Genomic DNA, 23039 nt, shown 5'->3' on the forward strand with positions numbered 1-23039 from the left:
TCAGGTACAGCAACATGTCATCAGTGTACATCAATAGCAAATGTCGCCCACCCTTAGTGCTGATACCCACTTCTCCATATTGTTGCCTCAAGTACGCGGCTAGGGGTTCTAGTGCCAAAATTAAAAGCATCGGGGACCACAGACATCTCGGTCTGGTACCTCTGCTCAATTGCCACTGTTCTGATATGGTCGCTCCTGTTCAGACTCGAGCTAGGGGTTTGTTGTATAGTAATTGGACCCACTTTAAATATGCTGGCCCAGTACCATATTCCTTTAGAACAGCCAACAGCCAAGGCCACTTGACCGAGACAAAGGCCTTCACTGCATCTAGTGAGATTATTGCCGCCTCCTGGGAACTCCCCTGTGTCTGATCTATAACGTGATGGAGTCTTCTCAAGTTGTCAGATATGCTTCTGCATGGACATACCCGGTGTGGTCCGAGTGTATAAGTTTGTTTATAACTGGTCTCAACCTATTCGCCATCACTGCTGTGAGCATTTTACTATCTTGGTTAAGTAATGAGAGCAGTCTGTAGGACCCACATTCCATGTCCGGTTTATTGGGTTTAAGTTGTGGAATGATGATCGCTTCTCGTAGGGACTCAGGCAATGTGCTAGTGTTAAACGCTTCATTTAACGATGCCAGCAGCGGGGGAAGTAATTCCGTCCTACAAGTTTTGTAAAACTCACTCGGGAGTCCATCTGCCCCAGGGGCCTTGTTGGTAGGCAGTGACTTGATCACTAGTTCCAGCTCTTACAAAGTTATTGGGACTCTAGGTTCTCTCTCTCTGCCGCCTCAAGCTTAGGGAGAGTAATCTCTGTTAATGCTTCTTGCATATCTATTTCTTCTTCCTCTGCAATATCTGCATATAATTTCTTATAGTATTCAAGAATACATTTGATCACTCCTTCCTGGGTATCCCGTATATGCCCATCCACCCCTTGCATTGCTCTAATTGTTTATCTGGGGGTTTCACTTTTATTTAACCAGGCTAGTAATCTGCCTGGTTTGTCTCCCTCTGCATGCTGCCTTTCCACATTTTTTTTTATAGTTTAGGTCACATAGCCTCTCCCAATGGTTCCTGCATTCTTGCTGTAGTTGATATATGGTCTCGGCCTCCTCAGGGGACCCTGTATGCACACGCGTCATTGTTTCCAACTTCCTCTCTGTGTTGTGTAAATTCCATATTATGCCACCTTGCAGCCCTTTCGATTTCGATATCGCCTCTCCCCTCATCACTACCTTAAATGCCTCCCACAGTGTCCCCGCCGATTCTACACTGCCGGTATCATGTTCAAAATACTCCTTTATCCCTTTCCTCAGGTCTTCTCTGAACGCTGTATCTTTCAATGCTTCGACCCAGAGTCTCCATGTCGGGATTCTCGTCCTGGGGGGTAGGTTCTGCCAAGTTACTATCAGTGGTGCATGGTCCGAGAGGATCATAGCCTTATATTCCGCTCGTGTCACTTCTTTTGTTAATTCTGGTCCGATAAATATATAATCTGGTATAGAAGTTTTGTGGTGCAGAATAGTGAGAGTATTCCTTTTCCTGTGGGTGGTTCATTCTCCACACATCTACCAATTGAAAATCCAGTAACAAGGCACCCAGGGCCTTCGCTGCTGGGGCTTGACTTCCAACTTTCTCATCTGACCTATCTAACCTTGGGTCCAAGGTGCAGTTGAAGTCCCCTCCCCATATGACTGCCTCGTCCATATATGAGCTTCTCTTAGTATATAAATTCCTAAAATAGCCCGTAGTGTCTTGGTTGGGGGCATAAACGTGGATGATGCTCACCTCTATTTTCCACCATCCCTTTTATTATCACCATTCTGCCATAGTAATCTATGGTAGACTGCAATAGTTTAAACGGGACATGTGGCCCTATCCATGTTATGACTCCTCTGGCATACGCCGAGTAGGTCACCCCCAGGGTTGTCCCTTTCCATTTTTCTGTTACCACCCCCTGCTTCTCTCTGGTCAGGTGAGTTTCCTGTAACAGTGCAATATCTATTTTCTGTCTCCTTGGGCACATCATGACCTAGTTCCGTTTAATGTAGATATTTAGCCCGCTTACATTCCAGGTCGCTATCTTCAGGCCTCCCATCTCCTCCACCATCCTTCTCCTCTTGCTTTGTGGCTTGTGTTTGTAGGCGTGTTCCCTTTTTTTTTTAACTCCCCAAACTCCCACCCTTTCCTCCACTTTAAACACCCCAACTTTCCCTCCTGCCTCCACCCTACCCCTCCCCAACTGTTGCCCAGCTCCTTCCTTGGATCTTAGCCTACCCTGCATCTAGTCCCTTTCTCGGCCTCTGCCGATACTCAGAGCTCAGCAGGGGGATACTGCTCTACTAGTACCCTGACTAAACTAACTACTGGGGTTGATAATGTGTTCCTTCTAGGTCCCCTTCATTAGTCTCACAGTTTACTACGCACTCGTACATCTTAAACTCTTCCATTCCCATTTCACTTACACATCCCATATTACACTTTATATTCTTGTCCAAAGTCCGTATTGTAGCTATATATATATGTCTCTGAGAAACCCAGGTTCACTTATCCGGTCTGCTCTCCGTCTGGTCATCTGCTCCTGCCAGACATTTCCATGCGTCCAACCATGCTGTCGCTTCTTCCAGGGGAGTCAAAGAAATGCGCCCTGTTGTTATGCATCACTTTCAATTTCGCCGGGTACAGCAGCATGTATTTACATCCGGCCTTGTGTAGTCTCCTTTTAATGGACACCTAGCTCAGCCACTGTCTCTGCACCAAAAAGGTGTAGTCTGGGTATGCTGTGATGGTCGCGGATCCTCTGCTTATGGTCCTCCCCTTTGCAGAAGTATTCCAGTATCTTCTCCCTGTCTTTATAGTTCAATATCTTGGCGATGAGCGGCCGGGAAGGGGCTCCTCGTAGAAGTCTCCTAGCCTGGGCTCTGAGTGCCCTTTCCACAGTGAATCCATGAGTGGATGTCCCTCCATCTATCTCAGGTAGCAGCATGTTCCCGACATAATCTGTCGGCTCCGAGCCTTCTTCTCCTGCTGGGAGCCCTACGATGCGGATATTATTCCTACACGCCGACCCTTCCGTCTCCTCCGTCCTGTTTTCCAAGGTACACACTCGCTGTTGTAGTATGGTGACCTCCTTGGCATTCGCAGTGCAGTTACATGCATTGGCCTTCACATCTTTATCAAGCGCCCCTGTGCACTCCGCCAATGATCTAACATCTTACCGTAGTAGGTGGACATCCAGACTGACGGCATCGATTTTTTGTTCCATCGAGGTCCTTAATTCTGCAATTGCAGTGTGCATATTGCGTTCCCACGATGTCTTCAACTCTGCAATGGCGTCCAGGATCTGTTGGTCGTTTTGTGTTAGGCTCTCTCCTCCTTGCATGTCCTGCTTCTTAGGTTTTACAACTTCCGCAGCTTGAGTCGCTTTGGCAAAGTCCTCCATTGTTGGCTGTTTTCCCTAGGTTTTGCTCACTTTAGACGCCATTTCCACTTCTAGGGGAGCCCCCACCCCTTCCTGACTTTAGCTCTGCATTGGCCAGCACTGCAACGCTGTTCACTATTTGCTCTGTTATCTTGACCTTGCCTTTGCGCCTCGTCCGTTCAGTGCGGCCTGTGCCTAATTGTGGCTGTGAGATCCCCTGTCATGATGCCTACCCCCGGGGACCCAGACCAAGTCCAGCAACCGCGGAAGCAGGCATCAAGTTATCCTAAGCAAGCCCAACAACCCCTGCTAGGGGCTATTTGGGTCCAGTCCTGGCGCCTATGGCGCCAGGCTCATATGGAAAGTCAGTCCTGCAAACTTACCTGATGTAGACCATGCTGCAAGAGCTCCAAGCCAAAAGAGGCTTGGAAGGGACTACTTTACTTAGGGACTATTCTTTTTACTCGGGCAGGCCTGGGGAGGAATACTTACCTGGGACTACTTTGGAGGCTATTTAAACCACGCCCGAAGAGCAGCACGCGCTTCGCGTTATTCTGCATCCAGCAGTGTAACGCTCACCGTGCCTGCAAGTCTGCATCCAGCCTTCTGCCATGCCCGCCTCGAGTTTGGAGCTCCTAGAAAAAGGGAGAAAGAAGGAGAAAAGGTTAGATCAAGAGCAATACCTTTGATCCTTACCTGAATTCCCGATCCATCGCGCCTTCGAGCTGGAAGAAAAGTTATTTTATGCGCGTCGCCTCGCCTGCTGCAGCGCCGCGCTGAACTCACTGGCCTTCGCAGCATCTTCACATTCCACCGCATCCTCCTGCATGTTCCCGCTGCACTCCGGCACCTAAGGAGAAGACAAGAACAGCAAGGTGAGCCAAGGAAATACACAGAGGAATATTAGTTACCTGATTTTACCACCAGGGGTACTATTCCTCTTCACGGGTCGGCGCAGCTTCCACTGCATCTTCGCCGAACCCCGGCCCCTAAGGGGAAACAAAAAGACAGCAAGGTGAAACAAAGGGACTAACAAGGGGAACCCTCCTCACCACAATAGACTTACCTGATTTTACAGACGGAGGTATTATTCCCCGAGACTTTATACTTTCTCTCAGCCACTAAATAAGGGAGAAAGCAACAGGTTACATATTGACATCATTTTATCGAACTGTGTCGGAAAATACAAATCCTTACCAGAATACTACCGGTTGCCACAAGGAAGTCTTCATTAGGGTCAAGCTGCAACCTGCAAGGAATCAGACAAGAGTGAAAGTCAGGCATTTGAACTCTTACGAACTTCATACTTACGGCGTCTTGCCGGGAATCTCGGAGTCAATATTGTTCTGGAACTCACCAATTCCTTCGAGCCAGTGAGGCAACTGGTTATCAACGTGCCCCTGCGCTTAATGCAGGATGGAGAGTTCATCTTTTCAAACCATCAGGTGAGACTATAAGCGAGGACATCAAAGGTGATCTGTGGGGAGAACAGCGGGGGTGGGGGGGTTAACGCTCAACTCCACAGGTGGTTAATTCCCTTTCTCCATTTGCAGAAAAATATTCCTACGGGCCAAGCAAACGAAGCTAGGTGGGCCAGTCCAGTCCGTCATCTCGGCCCTACGCGTCACATTGGTGGAGACCACAGCTGTCCAGTTCCGATCGACACCTCTGTGGGAGCCAGGTGAGCGTAACATCCCCCTTCTAGTCGGCTCTCGCTCTCCTCCCACTGTAACTTATTGCTTAGTCGCTGCTCCTAGTGCCCGAGTCACTGATTCGCCTTCTCTGCCTTCTTTGGGCCTCAGTTTCAGGGTGTTGTCCACCTCACCGGTACTGCTCCATGTGGTTCTCACACTTAACGCCTGTCCATCCACTTACATTGCACCCCTATGCCCCTTGCCGTGCTGATCGTGGGGTCTTATTCGTCTCCCATAGGGGTTGTACCTTTGGCTCCATAGTCCCGTGCAATCCTTCCTGATCATGGCAGGGACAGACCAATTGTGTAGGATCCTGTGGAGTGGTTGCGAGTTCTTTCCTCTCTTTGCGTCACGTGGTCGCCATTCCTCACTTGTGGTGTGCGCGTTCCACCTACGGTTCTCGCCTCACAGCGCTTCTCAGATCATGCTGCGTCGGCGTGCACAGGGACCTGCCTGCCAATAGGTGTAGGTTAAGTATACTGTCTTCTCCTGGCTCTTCCTCGCATGTGGCTGCAGATCCAGCAGTTTGTTTTCTGGGTGTATGGTCCCCAGTGTCTGCCTACCATGAGTTTGTCCAAGGCCGGGCTACGCCACACACTTCTATGCCAGCGTCTCTTGCTAACCAGACATGCAGCCAGTGTTATGCAGGCTGCATGGATGGATGGACCATGTGGTACATGTTGGCCCGGGGTCCTTAACGTACTGCCTCCTTCCTTGCACTAGGGTGCAGGCCGTGTGGCCGTGCGTCTGCGTTACAGTGGCTGAACTGGTTGGTCGCTAGTGTGTTATCTGGGTGTCATACGGGGTGCCTTCCCCAGTGCTCTTCACACCGGGGTCCTACAGTACCAGTGCTCGCATTGCAATCCTGGCCCTCTGAGTTGTTGGTGGGCTGCTGCGCGCCCCTTATTACCGGCGTCCACACATTGTCATGTTTGTTTGGCACCATCCAGATTCTGCTGTGCTGCAGGCTGAAACCCCAGCTCCTCCCGTTAATAGCTATTGGCTTTGGCAGCCCATGTAGATCGGTTCTTCGTTTCCCTCCTTGTGTACACGAACCCTTTGTCATCTGACCTCCGGCAACCCAGATCAATCTTGCTCTCCCCTCCGCCCCAGCAGCCACATCTTCTCTTTAGGCTCGCCACCAGACCTGCAGGTCAGGGCTCTCTCACAGTCTCCGTCTGTACTGGGCGATTGCTCGCTACGGTCGCGCAGCTGCACACGCACGGAACAGTGCGTCTCTGGACCCTCCACTCGTGCAGGCTCAGGTCCTTTTAGTCCGTGTTGTGACTGCGGGGGTGCTTATTTCCGTTTACTTCCTGCTTTATTATCGCCCTGTCTTATCAGTTAGCCACTTTCCCCATCTGCCTGCGGGTATTCGGCTCTGTGTTCGCTCTGTCAGGAGAAGGGCTTAACGTCCTGCCCTCTGCAACTTGCAGCTGAGATGCCTCCCACGCAGAACGTCGCTCTCATTTGCAGCACTCCAGGGGAGGGGATACTCGCCGGTTCATGTGCCCCTGGCCTCCGGTTACAATTAGCATTACCAGGCGGCTGTTACGTCCCTTGCCACCATCGCTTTGTTGTCTGGCTTCGGTCTTCCTTTGTCATGAAGCGGGGGCCATTTTGGATGTTACGCCTCGGAGTACCACCGCAGACCTTTTCTGCGGGCAGTAGAGGCAGCCATACCCCTAATCGGATGGGCCCGCAAGCCTACAGGATGATCCTTACCCGCCAGGCAGTAACATTCAGAAATTGCCAAGATAATCCATCTAGACAGTGAAGGGTGGCTTAACTGAAAGTGCCTGTAACTCACTCACTCTGCGAGCGGAAGTGACCGCAACTAAAAATACAGTTTTAAGGATTAACAGTCTCAAAGGACAAGAATGCAAAGGCTCAAACGGAGCACCCATTAGAAACTTGAGAACAAGGTTCAAATCCCAACCGGGCACCTGGAAAGGTGACGGAGGGAACACATTAGTGAGCCCTTTCAGAAACTGAGAAATTAAAGGAATTTTAAAATAAGAACACTCCTCAGACGAGCGCTTAAATATGGACAGCGCCGCCAGGCAACCTTTAATGGTACCCACTTGCAAGCCCCTGTGGGCTAAAGAAAGCAAAAAAGACAGAACTACAGGAATGTCACGTGAAAAAGGATCCACATTCTTAACCCTACACCAGTCGCAGAACTTTCTCCAACTGCAACGGTACAGGGACTTTGTTGCCGGCCGTCTGGCTGTAAGCAACACCTCCATCACGTCTTCAGGGAGGTCCCAATCCTTATACCTCAACCTTTCAGAAGCCAAGCGTGAAGGTTGAGGGATCTGACCTCTGGATGGAGAACCTGACCCCCCTCCCGTTAGAGCAGAACGTCTTGGTAGGGAAGACGATGTGGAGGGCAGATGGACAAGTCGAGAAGGTCCGGGTACCACGCCCTCCTGGCCCAAGCCGGAGCAATGAGGATCATCCGGGAACCGAACCTCCGTAACCTCTGCAGCACCTGAGGGATGACGGGGACTGGAGGAAACGCGTACAGCAGTGGGTATGACCACTCCACCACAAACGCGTCTCCTAAGGCTCCTCTTGGAGGACATTTCCGCAAGCAGAACCTTTCGCACTTCCGGTTGACACTGGAGGCGAAGAGATCCACTTGAGGGGTCCCCCAAAGGGCGAAGATCTCCAGGAGAATCTCCTGAGCCAACTCCCACTCGTGAGAGATCGTGCTCTGCCTGCTCAGAGCGTCCCCCGTCTCGTTTTCGTCTCCGGCCAGATGAACTGCCGAGATCAAAAGTTCCTGCTGGATGGCCCAGAACCAGAGCTACATCGCCTCCCTTCACCCCCCTTTTAGTTGAGGTAGTGCATGGCCACTGTGTTGTCCGTCAGGATCAGGACATTCTTTCCTTGCACAGTTGGCAGAAAAGCCTTCAGGGCAAGCCTGACGGCCCTCAGCTCCAACAGATTGATATGGAGTCTGGACTCCGACAGAGACCAACGACCGCTGACTGTCAGCTCGTTGGCATGGGCTCCCCATCCCGTGAGGGATGCGTCCGTCACGATCGTCACATCTGGCCAGGGCAGCCAAAATGGAGCCCCCCTCATCAGATTGCCTTTGTCGGTCCACCACAGAAGGTCCTGAGCGACCGAGGGCGGCACCTGAACGGGGTCAGACATCCTGCCGGAGGACCGTGACCACTGCATCTTGAGAGCCCAATGCAAAGTTCTCATCCGCAGTTGGGCCTCTGGAACCAGAAGAATGCAGGATGCCATGAGGCTGAGCAGCCTCAAGAACTCGAACGCCAGGCGACTCTGGGCATGTCGAAACTTGTGTACCATTTGCTGAATGTGAAGAGCCCTCACCTGGGGCGGAAAACACTGCCCCAGGGATGTGTCGAGCACTGCTCCGATGTACTTAGGAGCCGCTGAGTTGGCGTCAAGGGAGACTTCTTTAAGTTGAGGGAGAAGCCCAGCTTGTGAAGGGAGTGGCAGGTGATGGACAGATGATCCAGGACTTGCTCGGGAGAGCGCGCCCTGATCAACCAATCGTCCAGGTATGGGTAGACGCGAATCCCCCCTTTCCTGAGATGAGCTGCCACCACCACCATGAGCTTGGTGAAGAACCTCGGGCGGAGGTCAATCCGAATGGCAGGACCCGAAACTGAAAGTGCGAGTCGCCAACCGCGAACCTCGGGTACTTCTTGTGCTTTGGATGGATCGGCACATGAAAATAAGCGTCCTAGAGGTCGAGAGACACCAACCAGTCCTGAAGTTGAAGGGCCTGGAGGACTTGAGAAAGAGTAACCATCTTGAACTTGTCCTTCCTGAGGAGCCTGTTCAAACCGCGCAAGTCCATGATGGGTCTCAATCCTCCGTCTTTCTTCGAAACCAAAAAATAAGGGGAATACCATCCCTTGTTCCTCTCCGCTACAGGCACCAGTTCTATGGTCCCTTTCTCCAGCAGGGATTGAATTTACTGCACAAGGAGCAGATCCGGACTCTGCAAAGAGAGGTTCCCTTGTGGATTGTCGTGAGGCCTCTGCCGTAAAGGAAGACCATAGCCGTGGGCTATGATCTCCAGAACCCACACATCTGAAGTAATGGCACGCCATTCTACGAGATGGTGCACCAGCCTTCCCCCCCAACCGGAGAAGCATGGGCCTCATGACTGAGCTGAAGCGGCTGCGGCAGTGCCTGAGGGCACAGAGGCAACTGCTTGCGCGGCCTTAGCACCTCGAGTACCTTGTTTTCCACCTCTGGCACTCCTACGGTTGCCCCTTTGACTTGCAGCTCCTCTCGATTTACTAAAGGACGAGTAATATCGAAAAGAACCGCCCCTCCATTGCTGTCCCCTAGGAGGAAAAGGCAGAGGTTGGCGAACTGCAGCGCCCAACGATTTTGCTGCAGCTTTGGAGGTCTGCAACCTCTCAAGACTCTCGTCAGCCTTGCTGCCAAAAAGATGGTCACCATCAAAGGGCATGTTGAGGAGCCAGGCTTGCACATCCGGAGCAAACCCCAACTTCCGCAACCACGCAAATCTGCGCATTACGGTGCTCGCCGCCATGGACTGGCTGACGCAATCAACCATGTCCAGACCCGACTGAACGGATTCACACATGGCATCCTTGCCATCCTGCACGATAGCAAGGAAACCATCCTGTTCCTCCCCTTCGGGAATATGATCAGCCGCTAGGGAAATACAGAGTGTGCGTGAAATGAGACAAGGCACAAACGGAGTTGGCAGCCTGAAGGGCCATACCCCCAGAAGAAAATACCTTCTTCGCCCAGCCGTCAAAACGTTTGTCGTCTCTTATCAGGAGGGATGGTAAGGTACGACACCTGCTTTGCGGGGGCCGTAGCCGCCTGCACCACCAAACTCTCCGGAGTAGGGTGCGTGGTTAAGTAGCAGGGGTCCCCACTGGCTGGGCGATATTTCCTCGGCAAGAGCTTGCTCACTGCCGGGAGACTCTCCGGACAGTCCAAGCCGCAGCCAGCCTTCTCTGCAAGGCCATATGGAATGGCAGCACCGGGTCAGTTGGAGGACCTTGGTCCAGGATATCAGTCAAGTCGTCCTGCTGAAAATCCCCAGGGGGGGCCAGGGGGGGAGACCAACCCAGGTATTCAGTGACCCTCGACATGAGGCGCCGATAAGAAGATTTGGCATGCGTGCCAGGCTCTGGCCTACCAAACTCCACCTCCGGAGAGGTGTCTAGACCACTGGCGTCGTGCAGCGACTGACGCAGGTCCCCAAGTTGAATGACCGGAAACAATGTCATCAGGAACCAATGCAGGAACCTCACCTTCCTCAGACCCCTCATCCACCTCAGAAATATAATCTAGAGGCCATCGCCTTTCTTGTGGGTGCCACCGTGCCACGGGGTACCTCCGACAAGGCTGCCTCGAAAGGCATCAAGGGTGTCGATGGAATGGGTGTCGACGTCGAGCGAGGCGGCGACAGCTTCGACGGCGTCGATACAGGCCTCGAGGGCAGAGCCCCGAGCGTGTCTCTCGACAACCTAGGGACCAGTTCGGAAGATCCAGAGGGCGCGAGGCCCCGGAAAGCGCTGAGCCACCAGACCCGCAAGCGGCGGCTGATTCGGGCCGATCATCGGAGGAACCCTCGAGCTGAGAGGCGGAGCCGGGGAGATCGAGGAGGGCTCGTCGGCCACGCAGATCCACCCGGAGTGAGAGGGGGCCGGGAGGAGATCGCCACCCGGACGGTTTGAGCACAGGACGAGCAGGTCGGGCCCCGGCGGGGAAGGAAAAGGACGAGGGGGAATCCGCCGAGAGAAGGAAGCAGCCCAACGGAAGAAGACACGGGAGAAGACGCTCACCCCCCAGGCAACGGTCGGGACCAGTAAGAGACAGAGGCAGCGGACTACGAAGCCCAGAGGAGCCCGGCGCAACCGACAAAACACAGGTACGAGGCGGGGGAGAGAACCGGGAACCAGTTGGGAGAGAACCACCCCCCCTCCCCCAGACATAGACGGCACAGCCCCCCACACCTCCCCAAAATTAAACGGGGAAGAAAACGGGACAAAGCACAGGGGAAAGGGGTGAAGGGAGCGACAAAGGAGCGTCCGCCCCCAAACCAAACAAGAGCACTTCAAACCCCCCCAACGCTCCACACCCTCGACAGGCCAAGGAAGTTTGAACCAACAGAGAGGAGAGACCACAGCAAGGGGGCATAGTGGAGGTTCAGAAAAAGAAAAAGGCCACGAAGAAACGCAGGGCCCGCGTGAAACAAAGAGAAGGCCCACAGAGGACCCTACAAAGGAACTCCCAAGAAAAACCTAACGAACCCCCAAAAGAAGGTGCCAAACTGGGGAGATAAATCTATGGGACTCCAGAAAGGGGGACACCCTCCTCCCTAATCAGCTCAACCGCATGCACGAGAGGCAAGGTACAAACTAGACCCAAACACAAGCACCTACCGAAATTGCACGACCAGGAGAGAGATACACGACAAAGAAACACATTGGTGGGAAAATTCACACATGTCAAAAGCCATGACGAGGTTGGGATCACAGGCAACGGCGGCGAACAAAAGCAGATCCAGACAGGGCCAGGATCTGACCCAAATCTGGGGAACGGGAAACGAAGGGTCAAAGCGAATAAACAAGCAGAAGAACTAAGAGGCAGACCCAATAGAGCAGCACCCGGACACAAACATGGCCACGAGGGACGACATGAAAGCCTGGTTTAAGGAATTTCAGGATCAGTTCCTCACCTCTACGCAAGCACAGTTTGATAACATGAAGAGCGAAATGAAACAAGCTGTCCATGAACTGAAGAAGGACATAGAGAATGTAGAGGAGAGAACAGACAACTTGGAAAGGACGGTCCAGAATATGGATGAGGAAGCACTGCAACAAGCAGAGGCGCAAGACGGCCTCGCACGATTGGCGCTGGAACTGGAATCCCAATGCGAAGATTTAGAAAACAGGTCCAGAAGATCGAACATAAGAATTAAAAACATGCCGGAATCCGTAGAAGAAAAGGACCTCCGCTCAGCGACACAACAAGTATTCTAGGATATACTAAACGATGACACCGGGGAGGACATCCACTTCGACAGAATACACAGAGTGGGCCCACGAAGAACAGGGGAGCCCGGATCCCGCCCGAGAGACGTACTAGTGGCCATGACTCTATACGCACAAAAGGAACAAATCCTAAGGAAAGCCAGGACCTTAGAACAAATAAGGATGAACGGGAAAGAAATACAGTTGTTCCAAGACCTAGCTCAATCCACGTCCAGAAAGAGAAGAGAAATGAGCCAGCTCACCAAACTCCTAACCGAAAATCAAATCCGATACAAATGGACATTCCCATTCGGCCTTCTATTCACATGGGAAGAAAGACAACATCGAATCACTACCTGCGAGGAAGGCCTCAAGATAGTGGGAAATCAGAAACTTGACCCAGACCCCTCAAATACCAGCGAACCCCGGAGAGAAAAGAGACAACCGAGGGGATGGCAGACAGAGAAACGGAAAACTAGACTCAGATCCCGCAAACCGGAGGAAAACTGAGAGCCCCCGGAAACGAAACAGGCATGCACGAACGAATGGAGGGAGAGGCAATTATTCCGCAGTCAAGCAAGCCAGGGCAGGTGCCCACATGAAGGCGCGGCAGAGCCAAGGGACGGCCATGGAATCCATACCACAAGCAGGGTTTAGGAATCCCTGCGAACTATTAACCCTGAGATGTTAGAGGGTGTGGAGCAAAGGCACAACGCTGGAGCAACCATAGGGCCCAGAGCCCTCCTCAGGGACAAAGTTAGGGGGGAAAAGGGGGTGGGGGGAGGGGGGAAAGTTAAAGGGGAAGTTCGGAGGGGAAAAGACACTAACACCGGTACTAATGCGCTCCACTGCAATCAACAAGGGGAACCAAATAAGATTTCTCAAACAAACACAAAAGAATGGGGCTAAACATTTTAACATATAACATCAGAGGGCTGAATACGCCAGTTAAAAGGAAAAAAATGGAATACTTCCTGCACAGAGAGAAATTTGACATAATTACTCTCCAGGAAACCCACATACAGAAAAAAAGGAGAGGCCTTACTCGGATAAGAGGCTACAAGCAAATCCTCCAATCCAATGACGAAGAGAAAAAAAAGGGAGTTCTTATAGCATTCGCTAGCCAACTGCAGGTCCACATCAAAGCGACACAAACTGACAAAAATGGCAGATATGTTTTTGCGAAGGCTCAGATTGACAACCGCCAAATAACCATAGCTACCCTATATGCTCCAAATACAGGCCAGGAAGGATTTATCAAAGATACGATCAATAAACTAGAGAACTTTGCAGAGGGAGAGGTGATCCTGACAGGTGACTTCAATCTAGCTTGGAACTAGAAGGAAGACCGATCAAACCCTAAAAATAGCCGCGGCAACTCAAAGGAACAACGAAAGGCTACACATTCCACTCACACGTTCATGATACCAGTTCCAGAATCGACTATATATGGGCGACAGGGACCCAAGTTGGAGAAATCCAGGACATCGAAAAAGGCCAGATCTCACTGTCGGATCACGCTCCGCTATGGATAACACTCCCCAAATTAAGAAAAAGATCCGGGCTATGGCGATGGACGCTCCCCAGAGACATCATGCAAGATCCAGTGGCAAAGGAATCTATCAGAGAAAAGATAGAGGAATACTTTGAGGACAATGTCACCCCCGGAGGTCTCCCCAAGCACGACATGGGACGCCTTCAAGGCAGTGATAAGGAGACAGCTAATAGCAATGAAAGCACAAAAAGATAAGCTCGCACATGAATGGGAAGACGAACTGGGGAAAAAATTGGAGGAAATAAGAGAAGAAATGACAAAGAACCCTTCCAGGAAAATAAAGAGGGCATACCGACACATCCAGAGCCAGATAGATCTGATAAGGACCAAGAGAGCGGAGACACAACTACTGCACACAAAACATTGGTACGCGATGAAATCGAATAAAGCAGACAAGCTACTAGCAAGACAATTAAAGGGCAAGAAACAAGAGCAAATGGTACTATCCCTGCTGGATGGACAGGGAGCGAAGAAAACACAAACGAAAGACATCAAGGAAATATTCCGGGACTTCTACCAGAACCTATACTCCTCAACGCCCGAGAGAAGGGGAACAGGCGTCATTCCTGAAACATATTACTCTTCCAACGGTTACCCCAGCAGAAAAAGCGGCGCTGGATGAGCCAATAGCACCAGGAGAGCTAACAAAAGCAATAAAAGACCTCCCCAAGAACAAAGCTCCAGGCCCGGATGGCTTCACGGCGGCCTTCTACAAAACATACGCTGACCAACTAACACCATATCTAACCACCATGTTCAACACCTTCAAGACTACGAACAACATCACCACCTCCATGAATGAAGCGAAGATACTAGTTTTCCACAAAAAAGGGAAAGATCCAGAAAGCCCGAGCTCATACCGCCCAATAGCCCTAATCAACGTGGATGCCAAGCTCTACACGAAGGTACTCGCGAATAGGCTGGCACCCCTGCTCCCTAAGCTGAACCATCAAGAACAAGCAGGATTCATTCCCAATAGGAAAACCCACGACAACATCAGACGCATAGTACATCTAATAGAGAAGGCCGGAATGATGAAACTCCCATCAGCAATAATATCGCTAGACGCTGAGAAAGCGTTTGATCGGGCAGAATGGACCATGCTTTTCGCGACACTACAGAAAATGGGCATGGGGAAAGAGTTCATACAAATGATCAGGGCGAACTACAACTCCCCTACGGCCAGGATCGCGGTAAACGGGGAACTGTCAGAACCCATCAGAATAGGAAGAGGCACAAAACAGGGATGCCCCTTGTCACCCCTACTCTATGCAATCTTCCTAGAACCCCTCCTGGCCAAAATCAGAGCAACACCAGATATAAAAGGCATAGAGATGGGCGGACACATGCATAAGACGGCTGCATACGCCGATGATATGCTGATGGCAATAAAGGAACCAAGTAAAACACTCCCGCGACTCATCCAGCAGATAGACGACTATGGGACAATCTCGGGGCTGAAAATAAATAAGCAGAAATCATCAGTAATGGCACTGGCGGGAGACAGACGAAACCCACAAGAAAACGAAAGACCTACATCTGCAAACGGCGGAAGAGGGAGTGAAATACCTTGGAGTAACACTGACCCCAAAGATAAAAGACTTGTACTTGGGGAACTATACAAAACTCTTAGAAGACGTAAAAAGAGACCTGAACAGGTGGAACCCATTGACCATCTCCTGGTGGGGCAGAATAACGGTCATCAAGATATCGATTCTACCCAGATTACTCTATTACTTCCAAGCACTCCCCATTCGGATTCCCGCATCATTCTTCAAGACACTCAGTAAAACAATCACAAAATATATATGGCAGAATAAAACTCTGAGACTATCACAACAGGCACTCACAGCACATAAAACAGACGGAGGTATGGCGCTCCCCCAATTCAGAAAGTACTACGAGGCGGCAAAGCTGTGGGTTCTTAACGAATGGATCACGAACACATCAGAAAAATGGTGGGAGGCTCAGGACAGAGCCGTCGCAAGATCAAACCTCCGCCACCTCCTGTGGAGGAAAACAGAGCACAGACATCAAAACAAGTGAAGTCATGGGTACAACCATGGAAATATGGGACAAAGCAACTAAGAAAGAAACTGTCAGGAATAAGGGCAAACATGTGTACACTGGGCTCAGGGGGCTAAAACACTGAAAAAGTCCAACAAAACTACAATTCCCGGCAGTACTTGGGAGGCTGGGTAGTTTACTGCCGGGCGCGCGTGGGGCCAGCTGATCTTGATTGCTAACAGTTTATGAGCGGCTCACGGCGTGCGGCAGGTGTGGCTTATTTTGTTTGGAGGTCGAAGCTGCGTCGGTCGGAGCAGCATCGGAAGAGTCAGGAGCCGCCCGCTATGAAATTGGCATGATCACAGAGGCGGCAGGCGGGAGCACTTTGCAGCGGGGAGAAGAGAGATCTTCACGGCTGCTACGGGCAACAGCATTCAACGTCCGGGAAGGCTCAGGAGCTTCCCGGACACAAGATAAGTGCGGGAAGGGCTTATTGGTCATTGATGAAATGCACATGTGATTACGAGCATGCTCACAAAAGTACTCAGTGTTTGTTAGGCGTATGGGGACAACGACCTACTGAGAGACTGTGCATATTCTTCTGTTATGCTGCAAGAAAGCATTTGACAAATCTTTATGTTCTACACGTTTAAGTACTTGTTGTGCTCGTTGTACTTGTTAGTTGCTTAAGTGTTGCATATACCAGCCCAAGGGGCCATGTGTCATGTCTTCATCTTGGGAGTATTCCCATTGTATGTTTCATTTGCTAATCATGCTTTGTTTGTTTCATGTCGATGACATATAGTGTGTGAGATACATGTATTAAGATGTTCTCAAGGTAGGAGTTATCAGGTAACAGGCATATATGAAATCAAGTAATCAAGGTATTGCAGATTATGGTGTTACAAGTATTATTAAGTGTAGGATTTTTCCCTGTACTTCCCCAGTCCTATCCAAACTAGGTTTTTCCTCTACCCTCTATCCGGTGTTCCTAAAATTCCTCACCCTATCCACAACCTCTCCCTAACCCTCTTCCCCCCACTGGCTGCCACGTGGTGTCCTGTCTATATATATATCAGGTACCTGTGCCAACCACGGTGGGAGGGTCGACTTCATTCGGCTTCTGTGGTTCGGGGGAGAGTGTCAACCTCTCCTCCTATTATTGTGTTTTGTGACAGAAACCCTCACGATAGACCCATCCCCATTCATACCAATCTTCGACAACCCAGACTTCCCCACCGGGAATGGAAAAAGGGGCTTTTCAGAAATGTCGAGACGCCGACTGCACAAAAGTGGGAGATATGTTCGAGAGCCTGCAAATCAGAACCTTCACAGAATGCCAAGATCTGCTGGGTCTCACGGAAAAGGATAGATTCCAGTACGAACAGATTCACCATTGGCTCACGACTCCAAGAATAACAGAGGCCATGACAAGGGATCCCACACCATTCGAGACCTACATGATGACCCACACGGGAGAAAAGAAATTTGTCTCGACCCTCTACAAATTTATGAACGCCCAGAACGAAAACATAACTTGGCAGTACATGAAAAAATGGGAAACCACGATAGGAAAACAAATCGCGAGGGATCAATGGATATACCTCTGGCAAATAATTCCCAAATGGACACGGGCGATACAGACAAAGGAAGCATGGACCAAAGTGATGATCCAATGGCATTACACTCCGGAGAGACTACACAAAATGTTCCCGACAACGACGCGGAAATGCTGGAGGGGATGCGACACCAAGGGAACTTGGAGGCATATTTGGTGGGACTGTAGAGAGATACAAAAATTCTGGGTGGAAGTGAAAACACAGATGCAAGAGATATTCAAGGGAGTTGCCGACCTGGGAGAAGAAATATGGATGGGCGGCATGTGGGCCCCCCCGAGACAGGTCGCTCACAAAGACGCAAAAGCGAAACTTCATGGGGTTCCTCATTGCAGCATGGATAGCCATAGCACAAAAATGGAAACAAAAATCTCCTCCAACAACGCAAGAATGGCTACACAGGATATGGACCTATCTGGCAATGGAAAGAATCACATTTCCAAGGAGACAGACAGAGTTTCGATACAGACTGGGGAGATGCCATAGACTTCCTGCAGTGACACAATATGATGCAATGGTGCCCACACAACATTCGCATCCTGGACATGTTCACAGGCTAGGATCGAAACACCCTGGGAACGCAGTGGAACTGCAGAGACGATGGAACCGGTGGGGAGGGAGGGGGGTGGGCTGAGGGGGGATTAGGGACACTGTTGAGTCCCGATGCTCATGTTTAATTAATTGCCAATAAAAATATTAAAAAAAAAAAAAAAACGTAAAAAGGCCTTTGCATTTTTGGCACAAAGTAACTTTGTTCTTGCCTATTTGCGGCGACCATGGAATGTTTTCAGCAAAGCAAATGCCCAGGTAGTCAAAATAAAGTGTATTCCAATTTTTCTCCTTCCACCAAGTATTTCATACAAGCTGTTTTGGCCTTTTCCTTTACTCTCATTTTTGTCAAGATTTAGAATTGCCTTTTTTTTCTAAAACATAAAATAGTAATTCTTTTAATAAGTCCCTGAGATACATTTTATTGTGCACTCCCGAGTGCTGCATCATCAGCAAAGAGTTAAATAGGGGGGCCACCAATATCGGAGGTTCCAACCTTAAAGATACTAAAAACTGATTTAGATCATTTATAAAAAGGTTGAACAATGTTGGGGCCAAAATGCACCTATGCTGCTTTCCTAACAGGTCTCATGGTCTCCCCACTAGCACAATTGTGAATACCTTCTGTGCCGACCTTGTGGAACAGGCTTATCAAATGCAAATCTGAAAGATCAATGTCTTCATCTTCAAGAGATCGCCACAGCAATTCTCAGTCTACATAATCAAAGGCAGCTTTTAAGTCTAAAAAAAATATAGAAAATCTCTCCTTTCAATCTCTACAATATTTCATTTACAGCAAGAGTCAAAAAGATTAATCTCTCCCATTACTTCAGATATGAATACAGCTTGATCCTCTGCTAGGATTTCTTTATTTTTTCCATCTGGATGTAAATTCTACCTAACAGTATGCCCAATATCTTAAAGGGTGAATTTTAGGCATATTAAACAACTGAAGAGATCGGCCTCCCTTTTATGAAACTGTACTATTGCAGCCAAATGTCATGTCTTTGGCAAATTCATGGTTACCAATACGGGGTTTAATGCCTTCAATAACACCAGAGTTGAAATAGGTCAATCCCATATTCAGAGATCACTAAGGATACAATCGTGTCAAGCGGATTTTCTTTTTGTAATAATGTTATTTTCAGTTCACTTATTTGAATAGGGGTCTGCTATTTTTACTGTTCTGTTTTGGCAGTTCACATAAAGCAGTGTCCAGCACATTCTGTGAGCTTTAGTGATCGACTTAAGTTTGTGCACCCAATGCTCTCGCCTACATGCGTGTCTGGAACCGACTTAAGTTACTAAGCCTGCAGTTTGCTGGTTACCATCGTTATTGCTAGTGTATGTTTTTTTGTTGTCCATGAAATCTCAGCAGCCGCCCCGCCCCCCCAGTCTCAAGTGCATATTTTGCAATCTTGCCTCCCCTTGCATTAGTACTCCATTCATCTATTCTGCTACAGCGGAGAAAAGCAAGTAAAGCTAGCTTCTGTTCCAGATATTCTTTATCAAATATTATCAGTTCATGTCTTTAAAACCTGAAAGATTCTTTTTGGGTGGCCATCAACGTCAACTTTGAAGAAATGATCTACATCACCAAGAAAGCTAGACAAATTATTTATTTAATTACCTTAGAATATGTGGCACATGAGTCACTATTGGGGTGGGAGTATATTTGTCCATAAGCAGCACGCAAATCTCATTACATCAGCTAATTAGGTCCATCAGGTCCATCAAGACAAATAGTAAAAAGCACATTTTTGTAAACTGAAATCATGGCAACTGAAAAGATAATCACAAAATGTTACAAAGTCATCTAGACTGAAATGTTCTGTTATAACACATTATATCTGAAAAGACTGCCTCACAACAATTATAACCTTCCTTAACACATGTGGGTAAAGCAAAAACTCTTGAATGAATCACGCACTGTACGGCTGCCAGACAAAAATGGAACAGCAGTGTTTAATCACTTTATAATTACAGATCAGTACGTACCTTCAGTATAGTTACAACACAGGAGCACCATTCCAAACTAGTCCGCATGGTTCCTTTTTTCTCTGCATTGAGGCAGTGATTTACTGCCTCCTCGAACCTTTTATCCACACGATACAACTCCACAAGACGGATGTTCACATAGACATCATCTGGTCGGGCATAGAGCTCAGACTGAATCAAGTCAAACAGCTGATTCCAGCCTGCTTTGCCTTTAACATTTAGCAATTTCTCCTAATAAAGAAACACATTTTTAAAGCACATAGGTATTAAATTCATATATTTGAGACAAAAATCAAAATGAGTAAAGTCCTGTTGAGCACAAGTGTCCCAAGATAAGAACTATCACATCAAAGATCCAACTACACATTGTTCTGTATTGCGCCTAAAATACTCAAAATACCTCCTGTCAAAAGACCATCACAACTTAACACCTACAGTGGTACACGTGGTGAGGTCTACCAAGAGTGAAGCAAATGCAGAAGTTATTGAGACATGTCAGGCAATCTACCAGCCAGTCAGGGATCACCACTGTCTTGTGAACAGAAGCAGAATGCATAGATTTCCACATCAACAATTATTTTAAACCACCTTCTCATCCCGCTGTAAGTGCCATCATCACAAATGCAGATAATTATTAATAAGATGCATACGAGGGGCTCACAAAGAAGCACAGATTGTTTCTGTACAGCATAGAATCCTTTTCCAACCACCTTCACAAGCTTTAAGTGATACTCTGAGAGTTACATTATAAAATGCAAACAAAATTCGATTTAAGTATGGCACTGGGGTGTGGGGTTCAGAAGTACCAGATACAGTATTGGCTTCACACTATTGTAATCGTCTTTCTGATGCTTGTATCTGCTTAGATTCACATGCTTTGCATAGACCGACATCTAGTGGTTGGTGCAGAGTTTGACGTGCCTTTTCAATTTTGAAAAGGGACGGCGACAGGGCATGTTTGTAATATTATCCCTACTCTGACGTGTACTGTACCCATGGTCCTTCACACGTCAAGGTCCTCAGATTGTTTTGTGTCTGACCTGAGGTTGCATGAAGTGTATAGTCAAGTATAAAAGAAGTGAAGAAGGTGTATGTTGTCCATGTACCTTCTACTCCCAACAAGGGGAAGAAGGGTGGGCACACGTAGATACAAGCGTCAGAAAGACGATTACAGGTATGTAATGTTTGTCTTCTGAGGCGTGTGGATCTGCTTAGAGTCACATGATTTGCATAGACAGTGAAGGGCGAAGGAGGTGGGTTGTTAGAAGTAACAAAGGCAGTAAGATGTCTTAACACTGTCCGTCCTACGAGAGTTTCTCCTAGCTTATGTGTCCACACAGTAATGTTGTGTGAACATGTGAACTGAGCTCCATGTAGCTGCTTTGCAATTTGCTTCCAAGGGTACATTTGCAATGAAGGCTAGAGTGACACCTGCACCATGTATAGAGTGTGCTTTAGGTGTCAATGGTATTTCTTATTTGGATAGCTTGTAACATTGCTGTATGCATTTTACAATCCATTTAGAAATGGCTGCTTTGGAGACATGATCCCCTTCTCTCCCTCCCAGCAGCTAAGGAAACAAAGAACTGTTCAGTTTTCCAGATTGGTTTCATTTTTTTGAGATAGTACAGCTCTTCTAAGATATAACCTACTGTATATGGAGGGCTCTCTCTCCACAGTTTTGTAGATCCTGAAAAAACGCAATTAGTTCAATAGATTGGTTGACATGAAATCTAGAAATGCACTTGGGCGCGAAACGTGGGTGTGTTCTTAGGACCAACTTGGTTCATGTATGGTGACCGTGGACTCTGAAACTGATAATGCTTGGACCTCACTTACTCTCTTATCGAGGTGATGGCTATAAGAAACGTTGTCTTGTAAATTAGATCTCCGAGGTTTGCATTATGCATGGGGGTGAATTTGCAATCAGGGATATATTCTTTTCACCTCTTCGAAGAATGCTTACACCATTAAACCTTGCCTTGAGATGGTGTGTATGCAGAAAGTACAGCTAAATGCACTTTCGAGGAATTGAAAACTAGACTGGAGCCCGACAGGAGTAGAAGATAGTGCACTATATTAGAAGGTGAACAGTCAATTGAACAGTAACTATGACTTTAGGAGCCAAGCTGCAACGTTGGTTGTCTGAGGATGTGGATGAAGGGTTGGTCCTTTATTCGGAGATAACATGTCGTAAGGGTTGATTAGTTTCATTGGTGGGCACACAGACATCTTGAGTAGGTGGGAGTACCATGTCTGACATGCCCACATCAGAGCCACAAGGATCATTATTAAGTGTTCCTGATGGATACTGTGGATTACGCTGTTCAGGAGGGGGGGGAGGGGTGGAGGAAAAGCATATGCAAATATCCCTGTTCAACTGATCCACAGTGTGTTCCCCTTGGATTCCCGCTCAGGGAACCTGGAGGCGTAGGTGTGGTATTTCGGGTTTTCGCTTGTGGCAAATAGATTAATGTCTGGATGACCCCATTTTGCGAAATTGTCGTTCACAATGTGTGAATGCAGCTCCCACTCATGTTCGCATGGTAGATCAGTATTTCTGCCTATTTTGTCTGCTAGGCAGTCGTGTTTCCCTGGAATGTGTTGTGACACAAGGAAATGTTCCTCTTGTGGCTCCATTTCCAGAGTTTCTGTGCTAGTCTGGACAGATTTAGAGAATGTGTCCTGCATTGTTTTTTATGTAAAACATGGCAGCTGTCTGAGAATGAGTGCACGTTTCCCTGCCAGGTGAGGTTGGAAAGCTTGCATTGCTTTGTACACTGCTAAAAACTCTAGGATATTTGTTTTTCATTTGTCATTAAGTGTGCACACATGCAGCGTGCTGTCTGGTGGAGGCAATGAACGTGATGCATCAGTCGTTATTGTGGCTTGTGTTGGTGGGGTGGCAAAAGGTTTGCCCTTCTATAGGTTGTGTTTTGTCCACCACTTAGGTGCTGGCACCAGAGTCTGTAAAACTACCAATAGATCATCCCACTCGCTTTGCTCTTGAGACCATTGTTCCACTAGCCATTCTTGTACTGGACGCATGTGTAGCGTAGTGAAACGGGAGTAAGGCTCGGACAAACTGGCATTATGTTGATTGCTAAATACTTTTATTAACACAAAATGGGTTGCAAAAAGACCTATATCACTATGAAGTGTTTCCCTGCATCAACACA

The 23039-nt window shown here is 48.6% G+C and overlaps 1 protein-coding gene across 2 annotated transcripts in view; it reads right to left on the bottom strand.

Moving 5' to 3' along the window:
* The window catches only part of LOC138526301 (E3 SUMO-protein ligase RanBP2-like), a 1824256-nt gene that overhangs the window by 1580756 nt on the left and 220461 nt on the right, over positions 1-23039 (bottom strand). For both annotated transcript variants that reach the window (XM_069636876.1, XM_069636877.1), the window contains exon 5: positions 19861-20091. In XM_069636876.1, the coding sequence (XP_069492977.1) occupies positions 19861-20091 (231 nt within the window). The remainder of the gene's footprint in view (positions 1-19860; positions 20092-23039) is intronic.

The sequence above is a fragment of the Ambystoma mexicanum genome, chromosome 7p, assembly GCF_040938575.1.
Source record: "Ambystoma mexicanum isolate Mex_15411 chromosome 7p, UKY_AmexF1_1, whole genome shotgun sequence".
NCBI classification, from domain to species: Eukaryota; Metazoa; Chordata; class Amphibia; order Caudata; family Ambystomatidae; genus Ambystoma; species Ambystoma mexicanum.